The sequence below is a fragment of the Nipponia nippon genome, unplaced genomic scaffold (genome assembly GCF_047370975.1).
Source record: "Nipponia nippon isolate SJK-2023a ecotype South Korea unplaced genomic scaffold, ASM4737097v1 scaffold_42, whole genome shotgun sequence".
In the NCBI taxonomy this organism is placed as follows: Eukaryota; Metazoa; Chordata; class Aves; order Pelecaniformes; family Threskiornithidae; genus Nipponia; species Nipponia nippon.
Window position 1 is genome coordinate 516,184 of NW_028262361.1, and position 15,296 is coordinate 531,479.

Consider the following 15,296-nt stretch of genomic DNA (forward strand, 5'->3'; position numbering starts at 1 on the left):
ACGGCGGGTGCATCCCCGCGCCCCCGTCCCCGCGCCGGGGCCCACCTTGTTGGAGGCCATCTCGCTGACGGCGCGGTGGGTCTGCAGGGTCTCCAGCTGGTCCAGGCACCAGTCCAGCTCCTCCAGCGTCTCCCGGGCCAGCTGCTGGGACGTCTCCTCTGCGGGGGGGGGTCAGCGCCCGCCCGAGCCCCCCGCGCCAGGGGACGGGGCTGGGGGGGGTCCCCGGGGCTGGGGGGTGCAGGGACCCCCCTGGGGAGGGGGCTGGGGGGGCCCCGGGGCTGGGGGGACCCCAGGGGTGGGGGGCTGAGGGCAACCCCTGGGATGGGGGGGCTCAGGGAGGGGGCTGGGGGGCCCCCGGGGCTGGGGGGTGCAGGGACCCCCCTGGGGCTGAGGGGGCCCCCAGGGGTGGGGGGACCTGGGGACACGGCTCGGGGGGGCTGCAGGGCCCCCCCGGGGACAGGGCTGGGGGAGATGGGGGCTGCCAGCCCCGTGCCTCAGTTTCCCCAGTGGGACGGGGGCACGACCAGTGTTACCCCTCCCCCCAAATCCTCCGAGCTCGGGGGGGGGGGATCCCCCCTTAACCCCTTCCCCCCCCCCCTTACCTGAGAGCGTGGCCTTGCAGAGGGGGGGCTGGGAGCCGATGGGCGACCGCCTGGGGGGGGAGGGGGGCGGAGTCAGGGCTGGCCAGGACCCCCACATGGGGGGGGGTCAGGGTCAAGGTCAAGGTCAAGGTCACTCACTTGCTGGCCGTGGGGGTGGGGACATTTGCCAGGATGGAAAAGTTGCTGCGGACGCTGCGGAGACTCGCCAGCACCTGGGGGGGGACACACAGGGGGGTCAGGGACAGAGGGGGGGGGTGAGACCCCCCAGGGACCCCAAATCTGCCGCTGGCATCACCCAAAGCCCGAGCGCTGGGGCCAGCCCCCCCCCCCCAGGCAGGGCTTGGGGGTGCAGGGCCCAATCCTGCACCCCCCACCCCGACCCGGGACCCCCCCGGGGACCCCCCAGCCCTACCTGGGCGAAGGGGGTGACGATCAGGTCCTCGGCGTGGCTGGAAGAGCAATGGGGGGGGGTCAGCGGGGGGGAGGGCCAGGACGCCCGGGTCCCCCCCCGGCCCCCCACCCCCCCTGGGGGGGGACATGGCCCCCAGTGGGGTGGGGGGAGCACCAGAGGGGTATCGGGGGGTCCCTGGGGGGTATTGGGGGGTCTCCAAGGGGAGGGTGGGGAGGGGGCCCCCGGGGGATACTGGGGGGTCGCTGGGTGGATGGTGGGGGGTCCCTGGGGGATATTGGGGGGTCTCCAAGGGGAGGGTGGGGAGGGGGCCAGGGGGGATTTGGGGGTCCCCAGGGGGATATTGGGGGGCCCAGGGGCGTATCAGGGGGTCCCTGGGGGTACTGGGGGTCTCCAAGGGGAGGGTGGGGAGGGGGCCCAGGGGGGTATTGGGGGTCCCTGGGGGATATTGGGGGGTCCCCAGGGGGGTATCGGGGGGTCTCCAAGGGATGGCAGGAGGGTACACAGGGGAATATCGGGGGGTCCCGAGGGGATCTCGGGGGTCTGCAGGGGGTATCAGGGGGTCCCCAGGGGGATACTGGGGTCCCTGGGGAGATATCGGGGGTCCTGGGGCACCCAGAGTCCGTGGGGTGCGTGGGAGGGCCCCGGGGGCGCCGGGGGTGCCGGGGCCGTACTCACGCCTCGCTGGCGATGGAGGAGTTGCGGGACATGCTCTTGGGCGAGGCGTCGTAGTCGCTGTCGGAGCGGTAGAGGAAGGACTCGCGGCGCTGGCCGGGGGGGCCGCCGGGCAGCAGCACCAGCCCCGGGCTGGCCTGGGGGTCCGGGGGGCTGCGGCCCGGGGAGGGGCCATTCTCCACCTCGAAGCTGGGGGGACACGGGGGGACGTCGGGGACGGGGCGGGGGGGGCCAGGCCGGGACCCCCTCGCAGGCCCCCGGGGCCGGCACGACAGCGCCGCCCTGCAGACCCCCGTGCGGGGGTCGGTGCGGCGGTGGCGGATGAGCCCAGTGGCGTTGGTGACATTCCTGGTGGCGCTGGTGACGTGCCCGGTGGTGACGGTGGCCACGCCACGCCGCCTGCCTGCCCGCGTGCTGCCGGACTCTCCTATCTGCGGTTGTGCGAGCCGGTGCTGGCGTCACCGTGCGCACCGGCGTCACCGCATGCACCGGCATCACCGCGTGCACCGGCGTCACCATGCGTATTGGCATCACCATGCGCACCAGTGTCACCACGCACACCGGCGTCACCATGTGCACCAGCGTCACCGTGCCCACTGGCATCACCACGCGCGCCGGCGTCACCGTGTCCATTGGCATCACCACACGCACCAGCATCACCATACGCACCAGCATCACCATGTGCACCAGCGTCACCACGTGCACCAGCGTCACCATGCCCACTGGCATCACCACGTGCACCGGCGTCACCGTGCCCACTGGTGTCACCACGTGCACCGGTGTCACCGTGCACACCAGCATCACCATGTGCACTGGCGTCACCGTGCCCACTGGCGTCACCACGTGCACCGGTGTCACCACGCACACCAGTGTCACCACGTGCACTGGCATCACCGTGCCCACTGGTGTCACCACGTGCACCGGTGTCACCGTGCACACCAGTGTCACCACGTGCACTGGCGTCACTGTACCCACTGGCACCACCACATGCACCGGTGTCACCGCGTACACCGGACCCTGTGCCAACACTGGGAACCCCCCAATATCAGGACCCCTGGGAGCCTTGTGCCCAGGGACCCCCCCAATACTGGGACCCCCCGGAGCCTCATGTCCCGGGACCCCCCACCACTGGGACCCCCCAGTACCAGGAGCCCCCCAATACCAGGACCCCCAGGAGCCCCATGTCCTGGGACCCCCCACCACTGGGACCCCCCAATACTGGGACCCCCAGGAGCCCCATGTCCCGGGACCCCCCAGTACTGGGACCCCCAGGAGCCCCATGTCCTGGGACCCCCCACCACTGGGACCCCCCAATACCGAGACCCCCAGGAGCCCCATGTCCCAGGACCCCCCAATACCAGGACCCCCCAATACTGGGACCCCCTGGAGCCCCATGTCCTGGGACCCCCCAATACCAGGACCCCCCAATACTGGGACCCCCAGAAGCCCCATGTCCCAGGACCCCCCAATATCGGGACCCCCCAATACCAGGACCCCCAGGAGCCCCATGTCCCAGGACCCCCCATCACTGGGACCCCCCCAATACCAGGACCCCCCAGTACCGGGACCCCCAGGAGCCCCGTGCCCCCCAAACCGGGCCCTCCCCGGGGTTGGGGTCCCCAGGGCCCCGTGCACCCCCAGACCCCCCCGGTACCGCCCCCCCCCCGCGTGTCCCAGTTGGGACCCCCAGTGCCGAGCACCCCGGGACCCCCAATGTCACAACCACGACCCCCCTCGGTTTTGGGACCCCCCCGCTGTGGGGTGAGGACCCGCGGGGGGGGGGGGCGGGGGGCTCCCCGTTGTCCCCTCCCCCCTCCAACCGCCACCCACTTCCCCCTGCGCCCTGGGAGGAACCCAAGCGTCCTGCCCCCCCCCGCCCCCCCCCCGCCGTTTCTGGGGGGTCCCCAGGCAACCGGAGGGCACCCAAAGGCCGTTATTGGGGGGGGGGGGCTCACAAAAGGGCCCCCCCTTAAACCTGGGCGTGGCGGACACCTCTGTCCCCCAAAAACGGGGGGGGGGGGGCTGTCCCACCGAAATGGGGGGGACCCCGATTGCCCTCCCGGGCATGGGGGGTGTCCCTGTCGCCCCCCAACATGGGTATGGGGGGGGTATCCCTGTGTCCCCCCCCCCAACTGGGTCTGGGGGGGTCTCCGCCCCCCCGCCCCGGGCTCGGGGTGCTCCCCCATGCCCCCCCACCCCGCCCCTACCTCGCCGCCGGCCCCCCCCGCTCGCTCCCCGGGGGGGGTCTCCTGCTGCCGAGCCGCTGGGTGCCCCCCGGCTCCATGGGTGCGGGGGGGGGGACACGGGGTGCTCCCGCCCCGGCCCCCCCCCTTCCTCTACCGGCTTCCTCTAAGGAGCCGCCCCGGGACGAGCGGCCGGGGGGGGCCCCCCCTTCCCCCCCGGAGCCCCCCGACACCGTGACCCCCCTGGGGGGGTCCCGGGGGGGGGTCCCGGGGAGGGGGGGGCCGGTAGAGCAGCCTGGGGGGGGGCTGTTGCTTATGGGGGGCTTGGCCTGACCGCCCCCCCAGCTGCAGCCCGGGGGGGCATTTAGGGACGCCCCCAGCCCTTGGGGGGGGCCATCGCCGTAGGGAGCCCTGGGGGGGGTCTGTACCGGGTCGGGGGGGTCCGTACGGGGGGGGTCCGTACCGGGGGGGGGTCCAGCACTCCCGGCCACGGGGGTCCGGGGTCCCGGGAAGGGGGGTCAGGGGGTCCCGGGGGAGTCTCGGGTCCCGTGGGGGGGGGTTAGGGGGTCCCGGGGGTCCCGGGGGTTTTGGGGGGTTAGGGGGTCCCGGGCGGGCCCAAGGGATTTTTTTGGGGGGGGTCCCCCCGTTACCTGCCCCGCATCCTTCGGTGCCGCTCCTGGATGCTGCGGTTGAGGCGGAGGCGGCGGAGGAAAGTGGGGGACCCCCCGGGGGGGCAGAGAGCGGGGGGGCCCGGGGGGGGGCCGGGCAGGAAGGTCTCGTCCTCGGGCCCCCCCCCCCAGGCCCCCCCCGGCCGGAGCAGCCCCCGCCGCTCCCCGGCCATGGCAGCGGGAGGGGACGGGGTGAGAGGGCGGCGGGGGCGGGGGGGCGGGGGAGGGCGGGGGGCGGGGTAAGGGGGGGCTCATCCCGCCCCCCCCGGTGCCGCCCCGGGACCGCCCGCTGCCGCCGGGGGGGGAGGGACCGGCCCGGGGCTTGGCGGGGGTGGTGGATGGGGGGGTCCCTGAGCCCCCCCGAGGTCCCTGAGCCCCCCCGGGGGATCCTGACCCCAGCCTGGGGGTCCCTGAGCACCATCGGGGGGTCCCTGAGCCCCCCCGGGGGACCCTGACCCCAGCCTGGGGTCCCTGAGCCCCCCTGGGGGTCCCTGAGTCCTGTCCGGGGTCCCTGTGCCCAGCCTGGGGGTCCCTGAGCCCCCCGGGGGTCCCTGAGTCCTGTCCGGAGGGTCCCTGAGCCCCCCCGAGGTCCCTGAGTCCTGTTCAGGGGTCCCTGTGCCCCATCGGGGGGTCCCTGAGTCCTGTCCGGGGGTCCCTGAGCCCCCCCAAGGTCCCTGACTCCTGTCTGGGGGTCCCTGTGCCCAGCCTGGGGGTCCCTGTGCCCCCCCCCCCCCCGCGGGTCCCTGAGCCCCATCAGGGGGTCCGGACCCCGCATGTCCCCGGGGAGGGGTTCTGCACCCCTGTGTCCCCCCAGAAAGGGGGTCCTCACCCCACGGGTCCCTGGGGACAGACCCCATGTCCCCCAGGCCCCCCAGGAGAGGGGGGTCCGGCGGGGCCCCGGGAAGCAGGGCTCAGCCCCCCCGAACCCGGCGGGGCTCCCCCCATCCCGGCCCCATCCCGGCCCCATCCCGGCTCCTCGCGTGGCGGGGACCCCCCAGGACCCGGCTCTTCCCGAAAGCCACGGGGGGCCGGACGCTGCCGCTCTCTGGGCTAAGCCCGACCAGATGGGCCCAGCTCCATGTCCCTGTCCCCAGCCCTGCCACCATGTCCCTGTCCCCAGCCCTGTCCCATGTCCCCAGCCCTGTCCCTTGTCCCTGTCCCCAGCCCTGTCCCATGTCCCTATCCCTGTCCCCATCCCATGGCCTTGTTCCCATCCCTGTCTCTTTTCCCTGTCCCCATCCCTGTCTCCATTTTCCTGTCCCCATCCCTGTCCCGTGTCCCCATCCCCATCCCATGCCTTTGTCCCTGTCCCCATCCCTGTCCTGTGTCCCCATCCTTGTCCCATGTCCCCATCCCTGTCCCCATCCCATGGCCTTTCCCTCATCCCCATCCCATGCCCTTGTCCCTGTCCCCATCCCTGTCCCTGTCCCCATCCCTGTCCCCATCCCATGCCCTTGTCCCTGTCCCCACCCCTGTCCCTGTCCCCATCCCTGTCCCTGTCCCCATCCCTGTCCCCATCCCATGCCCTTGTCCCTGTCCCCACCCCTGTCCCTGTCCCCATCCCTGTCCCCATCCCTGGGCCATGTCCCCAGCCTCATGGAGGACCCTGGCCCTGGGGGGGGGACCCTGGGGACTCACGAGGGTCCCCGGCCCCATGGGGGTCCCCAGCCCGTGGGGTCCCCGTCGGCTCAGCACCCATGGCCCGGGGGGGCGGGGGGAGCCGGGGGGGCTGCGCAGGCAGCGGGGCGGGCAGGGGGTGACTCACAGCCGGCAAATTTAGCAACCGGCTCCGGGGAGGGAAAGGGCTTTTTTGGGATTTTATTGGGAATATTTCACGCCTCGGGAGCCGCAGCTGCTGGGCGAGAGACGGGGGGCAGCCGGGCCGGGGATCCTCGGGGACGGGGACCCCCCAGTGTCCCCAGTGTCCGTTTCGGGGTGTGTTTATCCCCAGTGGATTGGGGACCCCCGGGTGCGCTGGGGGTCCCAGCTCCCTCCCCCCCAGTTTGGGATGCGGGATGGGATCCTGCCAGGGTGATTGGGGGGGTCCGGCGGGTCCAGCACCCCAGAAGTGGGGTCCCCACTCCCCGGCGGAGCCAGGCGGGATGCAGCGGTCCCCCTGGATCATCGCCGGTGGTCCCTGGGCGCCCGCTCCTCCGGCCTCATCCCGGAGCGGCCGGTTTGGGTCCATCCCTGTCCCCGAGGGGGTGGGGGGCAGGGAGGGGACCCCGAGGTCCCCCCACATGGGATGGGATGGGGACAGGGATGGAGCAGGATGGGGCTGGGAATGGGGACAGGGATGGAATGGGATGAGGATAGGCTGGGAACAGGAAAAGGATGGGGCTGGAGATGGGATTGGGAAGGAGATGGGATGGGGATGGATGGGGACGGGGACAAGGATGGGGACTCGGAGAGGATGGGGATGGGATGGGGATGGGAAAAGGATGGAGATGGGGATGGGAAAAGAATGAAGACAGGACTGGGAAGGAGATGGGATGGAGGCGATGGGGACAGGGAAGAGATGGGGATGGGGACAGGGATTAAGACGGGATGGGGACTGGGATGGGATGGGGATGGAGATGGGATGGGGACGGGGATGGGATGGGGACAGGGATGAAGATGGGATGGGGATGGGAAGGGATGGGGATGGGAAAAGGCTGGGGATGAGGATGGAAATGGGATTGGGAAGGAGATGGGATGGGGACAGATGGGATGGGGACGAGGAAGAGATGGGGATGGGGACGGGAACGGGGATGGGATGAGGATGAGGATGGGCACAGAGATGGGATGGAGACGGAGAGGAGGAAGAGCTGGAGGCCGGGAAGGAGACAGGGACGGGGACGGTCACCAGCACCGGGACACCCCCGCAGCCAGGACCACCGCCGGCGTCCCCCCGTGCAGAGGGCCCCCCAGCCTGCTGCCACCGTACCGCGCCGTACCGTGCCACACCACATCGTACCGTGCCGTACCGCGCCGTGCCGCACCGGCTGGCGTGCCCGGCTGGCCCTGGGGGCGGCAAGACGGGGTGTCCCTGCTATTCCTGGCAGCCGGCGGCACGGCTCGCCTGCCGGCGCGGGATTTCCTCCCGACCGGGATCTGCTCCGGGAGCCGGAGGCAAACGTGAATCACTTTTAATGGCCGCAGGTGACTCATCCCCCTCGAAAAAGATTACGGCACATCATAAACGCCAGAGGGGCTGCGATGGGCGGCGCGCGGCACTGCCGCCATCACCGCGACCCGCCGGCGGCGCAAGGTTGGCGTCGGTTTGATTATTATTTCTTTTCTGAAAAGGAAAAGAATTAAAGCAGGAGGAATTAATTAGGGCGAGGGCTGCAGGAACCCGGGAAAAGCCTCCGGGAGCCAGCGTCGGCCGGCCGGATCCTGGCACTGCCGCGGTGAGCCGGGCTCTGGCCATCCGCCTCTGTCCCGGTGAAATCCCAGCTTGGGATTTCACGTTCGTTTTGCTTAATTACACTAATTGCTCCAGGAAGGGAGAAACCCGTCAGTGAGGGTTAAGCCAGTTCTTCCTGGTTGAACCGCACCAGCGCCGGCAGCGGGATGGGGATGCCAGGATAAGGGATCGCGAGTCGCCTGTCTGCCGGGTCTCACCGCGGGGGGGTTGATGGGGTGCCGTGGTGGGGGGATCTGGCACCCCAACCCCTGGATTTGTGGGGGGTTCGACCCCTTCGGCAGCCCTGGTTTCACCGGGGGGATGCCGGACCTGCCTGCGCCCCATCGCCCTCCCCAGCCGCTCGTCGCCGGACAGCTGTCTCAAGAAGGGGGGGGGAAACTCCGTCGGGAAGGGAGGAAGAGGAGGAGGAGGAAGGAAATAAAACCCCCGAGTCCCGACCATCTGCTGAGCCTCCTGCGCATAAATTAGCTCCCCTAACGCAGCCGGAGGTGCCGCTGCCCCCTCGGCTCTGCCGGAAGGACGCGGTGCCCAGCACATGCTGCCGTTGTGGCACAACCACCCGTCAGCGCGTTCCCAACTTGTTTTCCCCCAAAAAACTTCCCGATCGGGAACGGGCAGAGCCGGCACTGGGGCCAGATGGATCCCGGGGGGTGGCTTTGGGGGTGCTGCATCCGTCCCCCCACACCGAGCATCTCCCGATCCGGCACATCTCCCAAGTACCGGCACAGCGGCTGGATCCCGGCAGCCCCCGACCCTGGTGTTGGGATGGGGACCCCCCGCTGGCACCCGAGGGTCCTGCTGGTGGCCGTGCCGTGGCTGGCTCTGCTCACCCCCCCTCCACCGGGAGCGGGTTCACCCTGGCAGAGCCGGCAGCGCGGAGGGGTCACCCCAAAACCGCAGCTGCCGGGATGGGGGTGCCCTCAGTCAGGTCTTGGGGGGGTCCCTGGACACCCCCAAACCCTGCCGGCACCAGCACCCATGGGGTGCCCACGGGCAGGGGGGCCCAGAGCCGGGGGCCGTGGCTGTGCCGGTGACCCCATCACCATCCCCGGTGCCTGGCGGGGGACCCTGGGAAGGGCCTGGTGAGGCCGGGGGTCCCAAGGGACGTGACCCCCCCATGTCGCTGCCGCCCCCGGCTCCCACGGCAGCCCACGGGCCGGATCCATCCCCAGCACTGGCACAGCCACCGGCTCCCTCCCACCGCCATGGTACCGGGATGAGGATGATGCTGGAGGGGTCCCGCCTCCAGTCCCGGTACCGGGATGATGCTGGGGGGGTCCTGCCACCACTACCGATACCGGCACCGGGATAATGGGGGGGGGGTGGTCTCTCCCACCGCCTCCGGTACCGGTACCAGGATGATGCTGGGGGGGGTCCTACCTCTGGTACTGGCACCAGGATGATGCTGGAGGGGGTCTCTCCCACAACCACCAGTACCAGGATGATGCTGGGGGGAGGCCCACCTCCGGTACTGGCACTGGGATGATGCTGGGGGGCCCTGCCACCGCCTCCAGTACCAGCACCAGGATAATGATGGGGGGGGGCGGTCCCTCCTGCCACCTCCAGTCCCGGTACTGGGAAGATGCTGGGGGGGCCCTGCCACCGCCTCCGGTACTGGCACCGGGAAGATGCTGGGGGGGTCCCACCTCCAGTCCCGGTACCGGGATGATGCTGGGAGGGTCCCACCTCCGGTCTCGGTACCGGGATGATGCTGGGAGGGTCCCGCCTCCGGTCCCGGTACCGGGATGATGCTGGGGGGCTCTGGGGGGTTCCCCGCCGCTGTCACCTACCGCTTGCCGGTGCCGGGGGTCCCGTGGAGGGAGGAGGGCCAGGACATGCGGGATTTCTGCAGCCCGGGCCGGTCCCCGGTGTCGACGGCGTCCGCCCGCTCCATGGGCCGGGGCCGGTGCCGGTCGGTGTCGGAGAAGCCGCGGTGGCGGATGCGGATGGGGGTGCGGGGCTGGCGCCAGAGGTGCTGGGGGGGCTTCAGGGTGCTCGGGCCCTCCCGGGGCACCGGTAACGACAGCGAGAGGCTTTTTCTGGAGCTGGGCACCGGCTCCATCATCCGCGGTACCGGGGAGGGGGGAACCGGGGACCCCGAGATGCTCCCGGTGCTGGGAAAGGAGCCGCTCCCGGTGCCGGTCCCGGTGCCCGACCCGGTCCCGGTCCCGGAGCCGCTCCCGGAGGCGGTGCCGGTCCCAATCCCGGTCCCGGAGCCTCCCCCGGTGCCGGTCCCGGTGCCGGTCCCTAGCGATGCACGGCGGCGGGAGCGGCGGCGGCTTTTCCCGGCCCCGGGCTCCGCATGGCCCCGTGCAACCGGTTGGGACGACCCCGGGGGAGGCGCCTGCCGCCGCCGCTGCCGCCGCCGCTGCCGGTACCGCTGCCGGTGCTGCCGGTGCCGCCGGTGCCGCCTCTGCGCGCCCGTCTCGGCGCCTCCCCCCGCTCCGGGACCTGCCCCCCCCGGCGGCGGCTCCGCCCCGGGACCCCGTGGACCCCCCCACGCAGGTACGCGGACACCCCCCCAACGGCGGGGATCCCCCTCCGGGACCCCCCCAACGGCGGGGGTCCCCCCCGCTACGCCCCCCCCCCGGCGGGGATCCCCCCCCGGGGTTCCCCCGATGGGGGGACCCCCCCCTCAGGGACCCCCCCCCCCATAGGGACCCCCATCCAGGGATCCCCCCCCGCGAGGTTTCCCCCCCGCAGGCCTCGGCTGGGGGGGGGGGGCGGAATCTCGCAGAGGGGGGGATCCCCCCCCCAGGAGAAACTGGGGACCCCCCCGGGCCAGGCACGGCACCGACCCCACTGCAGATTTGGGGGGGGGGGGTCCCCACTTGCGAATGGTGCTGCAGGGACCCCCAGGGTGGCAACGGGGGGGTGTCCCCACATTCACAGTGCCGCAGGGACCCCCCCAGCTGCAATGGGGGGACCCCCACATTCACGGCGCCCCAGGGACCCCCAGGGTCAGGGTGGGGGTCCCCGGTGAGCACCCCACCCTACCGAGGGGACACCGGGGGGTCCCCCCACGCCTGCCCGCTGCCCCCCAACACCTCCCACCCCCCTCCCATCACCGGGGGGGGCTGCGTCCCCCCACCCCAGCTCCAGCCCTGGAATAAAATGGGGGGGGGTCCGATGTGACCCCCCAATTTCCAGCTGCCGGCGGCTCCGGTTTTACCGGGGAACCCATCGGCATCGGTGGGGGGTGCAGGCAGGCGTGAAGGCAGCTGCGGATTGCCCCCCCCCCCCCCAAATGTCCCCCATTAATGTCACCCACCCAAGAGAGCAGCCGGGGCGCGGGGGACCCCAATATCCCACCCCGCTCCGGGAAAACCGCCGGCAGCTGGGAATTTTGGGGATGTGGGATGGGAACTGGGGATCCGGGCAGGAACACACCCTGGAAAATTCGGCGGATGATTCATTGCAGCGAGGGAGGGCTGGTGGCACGCCGCAGGCTACCGGCATCGCCGCCGCCGCACCGGGGCCGGATCCGGCCCCCCCCCCCCCCCGGCCGGGTCACCGCGCTCCCACCGCCGCTTCGCCGCCGGCATCGGTCGGCGCTTCACCGCGCCGGGGCCTGGCACCGGGGGTGGCCTGTGCCGTGCGATCCGGCAGCCGTGATTAAAGGGTGGGTGGAATTGGGGGGGGCAGGTGGCCTTTTTGGGGAGCTGCTCCCCCCAGCCCGCGGTGGGGACGCGGTGGGGACGCGGTGGCGGCCAGCGGAGCGGGGATGCAGGATCCGGCCACGCTTCGCAGCACCGTGTCGGCGAGGGGGACGGTGCCACGGCTGCGGTGGGGCCAGCGCTGGTGTCACCCACGTGGGCACCGTCCTTGTCCTGGGCACTGTCCCCATCCCAGGCCATGTCCCCATCCCCGGCACCGTCCCCACCCTGGGCACCGGTCTGCTCCCATGCAATGTCCCCATCGAGGACAATGTCCCTGTCCTGGGCCACGTCCCCATCCCTGGCACTGTCCCCATCCCAGGCCATGTCCCCATCCCAGACACTGTCCCCATCCCAGAAACTGGCCCTGTCCTGGGCACTGTCCCCATCCCGGACACTGTCCCCATCCTGGACATTGTCCTGGTTCCAGGCAACGTCCTCATCCCAGGCCACATCCCCACCCCTGGCATCGCCCCATCCCTGGCATCGTCTCCATCCCGGTTACTGTCCCTGTCCCAGGCCATGTCCCCATCCCAGACAGTGTCCCCATCCCAGGAACTGGCCCTGTCCTGGGCACCATCCCCGGCAGTGTCCCCATCCCTGGCATCGTCCCCATCCCTGGCACCATCCCCATCCTGGGCACTGGCCTCATCCCAGGCCATGTCCCCACCCTGTCCCCGTCCCCACCCTGGGCACCCAGCAGGCCCCCCTGCCCGGGGACACGTCCCGGCGCTGGCAGGGGGCCCCGGCCAGGGGGTGATGCCAGCGCATCCCCCCAGATTAGTGCCCGGAGAGGGGCCCCGATGCCACCAGACGCCGCGGTGACGGGCTCAGCCTCGCGCCGCCTGTGTCCCCCGCCAGCCCCGTCCCTACCTGGGGGGCTCGGGGTGGGTGATGGCGATGCGCGGCGGGATGCGGAGGGGCAGCGTGGTGGGGCGCGGGAGGCTGGCGGGCTCCGGCGAGCGTGGCCGCTCCGGGGGCTTCCAGGGGGGCACCTGGAGGCTGGCGGAGAGGCGGCGGCGCCCGCGGCGCAGGTCGGCACCCAACATCCCCGGGGAGGGGGGAGAGCGGCTGCAGCACCCGGGGTCCGGTGTCTCCGGCGGGGGCTGCAAGGAGGGGACGGGGGCAGGTCAGACGGGGTGGTGTGGCATGGCACGGCACGGCACCACGTGGCGAGGAAGCCTCGCGCCACACAGCATGGCGCGGCATGGCGTGGCATGGCACCACATGGCGTTGCATTGCATGGCCAGCGAGCCTCACACGACGTGGCTTGGCACGGCACGGCATGGATTGGCACAGCATGGCATGGCACGGCACGGCACGGCACGGCACGGCATGGCCAGGGAGCCTCACACCACATGGCACGGCACGGCACAGCATGGCGTGGTACGGATTGGCACAGCACAGAACATCGCAGCATGGCACGGCACGGCACGGCACGGCATGGCCAGGGAGCCTCACACCACATGGCACGGCAGGGCACAGCATGGCATGGTACGGATTGGCACAGCACAGAACATCGCAGCATGGCACGGCACGGCACGGCACGGCACAGCACGGCCAGGGAGCCTCACACCACATGGCATGGCCCGGCACAGCATGGCGTGGTACAGATTGGCACAGCACAGAACATCGCAGCATGGCATGGCACGGCACAGCACGGCACGGCACGGCACGGCATGGCCAGGGAGCCTCACACCACATGGCATGGCCCGGCACAGCATGGCGTGGTACGGATTGGCACAGCACAGAACGTTGCAGCACGGCATGGCACGGCACGGCACGGCACGGCCGGGGAGCCTCACGCCACGTGGCACGGCATGGCACAGAACATCACAGCACGGCGCGGCGCGGCACGGCACGGCACAGCATGGTACGGCATGGCACGCAGGCAGGAGCCCCTCACCCCCTGCTGCAGCTCCCCAGGGCCAGGGTACAGAGGGACCCCCAGCCCCCCCAAATATCCTCCCTGGGGAGCCCGTCCCCGCCCCGGTGCCCCCGGTGCCGCCTCACCTGCTCCTCGGGCCCGGCCAGGTCGCTCCGGCTCTTCCTCATGTGCCCGCCTGGCGCCGGGGCTCAGGGTACGGGGGCCATGCGGGGGGCGCGGGGGGACCCCGCCACGTCCCGGGGGGCTGCGGCGCCTGCGGGTGAGAGCCGAGGGTGAGGGGGGAGCGGGGAGACCCCCGGCACCTCCCCGGCACCCCCCCGGCAGCCCAGCCTGTGCCGGGGGTCCCTGGGGAGCCAGGCTGAGCCCTGACGCGCTCGTTGCAGCTGCGGCACAACCGGAGCGCCCCCCCCCCCCCCCGTCCCTCCACACACCGGTGCCGGGGGGTCTGGGGGGTCTGTGCCGGCGGGTGAGCTGCTCCGTGGCAGCTCCCGGCAGCCCCCGGCTCCCACCCCGGGGACCCCCCGGCTCCTCCTGGCAAAGGTTGCCAAGGAAACCCCGGCATCGCGCCCTACGGCATCACATCCCGCGGCACCGTTGGCCACGCCATCGTTGGCCGTGGCATCGGCAGCGATTCCCTACGGCATCACCATCGCTTCCCCCGGCACCGGCATCGCTCCTGGCACCGGCATCATTTCTCCCGGCACCGGCATCCCTCCCGGCACCGGCATCCCTTCCCGCAGCACGGCATCCCTCCTGGCACCGGCATCCCTTCGGCGTCGCCTCCCCCAACACCGGCATCCCTTCCTGCAGCACCAGCATCCCGCACCGGCACCGGCATCGCTCCCACTGCGTGGGGCTGCCTGGTGTCCCCCCCCCCGGCAGTGCCAGGCCTGGGGGGGTCCTGGCAGTGCCGGGCCACTCGATGTCCCCCCTCGGCAGTGCCAGGCCTGGGGGGGTCCCGGCGGTTGATGCCGGTGGCCGAAGGGGGGGAGCTGGGACCCCTGTGTCCCCATCCCCCCCAGCCCCCACCGGGGACCCCGCCACCCCGTCCCCCCTGCCGGGACCCCTGCTGGCACCACGACCCCAGCGACCCTGAGCCCCCTCCCCAGCCGCCCCAGGGGTCCCCCCGGGGTGGGGGTGAGAAGCGGGGACCCCCCCATCCCGCACGGGGACCCCGGCCGCTCACCCGGCTGGCGGAGGGAGCGCCGTGGGTGGGGGGGTGCCACCGGGAGCGCGAGGGCCCGGCGACACCGTGGCGTGCCACGCGGCAAGGGGAGAAACCGCGGGGCCGGGGGTCCCCGCCGGGCCTGGGCACCCCGCGGGATTTCGGGGTGGGCCGAGGGACCCCTCCTCGGGGGGAAGGGGCCTTTGCAGGGGGTGGGGGTGCCACCCATGGGTGCTCGCTGCCGGCACAACCCCGTGGCGGGTCTGGCTTTGGGCCTCGGTAGCCACTGGCCCCGTCCTGGTGGGACCCCGCGGCCCAGCAGCGTCCCCGGGGGTTCGGGGCTGCCGGGGTGCTCGGGGGCACCGGGGGTGCTGCCCGCCCGGGGTGCGGTGCCGTTCCCGGCTCCCCCTGTGCCCGGTGCACCCCAACCGGGTGGTGCCCAGTCCCGCGGCCCCCCCGAACCCCGGAGCCCCCGGTCCTGGAGCCCCCGGTCCCGGGGTCCTGCAGCCCCTGGCCCCGCATCCCGGGAACCCCCGGTCCCGCAGCCCCGGAGCCTCCGGTCCCGCAGCCCCCAGCCCCGGAGCCTCCGGTCCCGCATCCCCCCAGCCCCGGTCCCGCAGCCGCCGGTCCTGCATCCCCCG

General features: G+C 72.4%; 1 protein-coding gene across 1 annotated transcript in view; it reads right to left on the reverse strand.

Moving 5' to 3' along the window:
- Nucleotides 1–13,731, reverse strand: part of PDE4A (phosphodiesterase 4A) — a 28,589-nt gene extending 14,858 nt beyond the window's left edge. The window contains exons 1-7 of the mRNA XM_087777908.1: nucleotides 13,616–13,731; nucleotides 12,476–12,708; nucleotides 1,690–1,875; nucleotides 1,015–1,051; nucleotides 741–814; nucleotides 603–652; nucleotides 46–158 (exon numbers count right to left, since the gene is read on the reverse strand). Coding sequence (XP_087634034.1) covers nucleotides 46–158; nucleotides 603–652; nucleotides 741–814; nucleotides 1,015–1,051; nucleotides 1,690–1,875; nucleotides 12,476–12,708; nucleotides 13,616–13,657 — 735 coding nt within the window. The 5' untranslated portion in view covers nucleotides 13,658–13,731. The remainder of the gene's footprint in view (nucleotides 1–45; nucleotides 159–602; nucleotides 653–740; nucleotides 815–1,014; nucleotides 1,052–1,689; nucleotides 1,876–12,475; nucleotides 12,709–13,615) is intronic.
- Nucleotides 13,732–15,296: the final 1,565 nt, after the last annotated feature.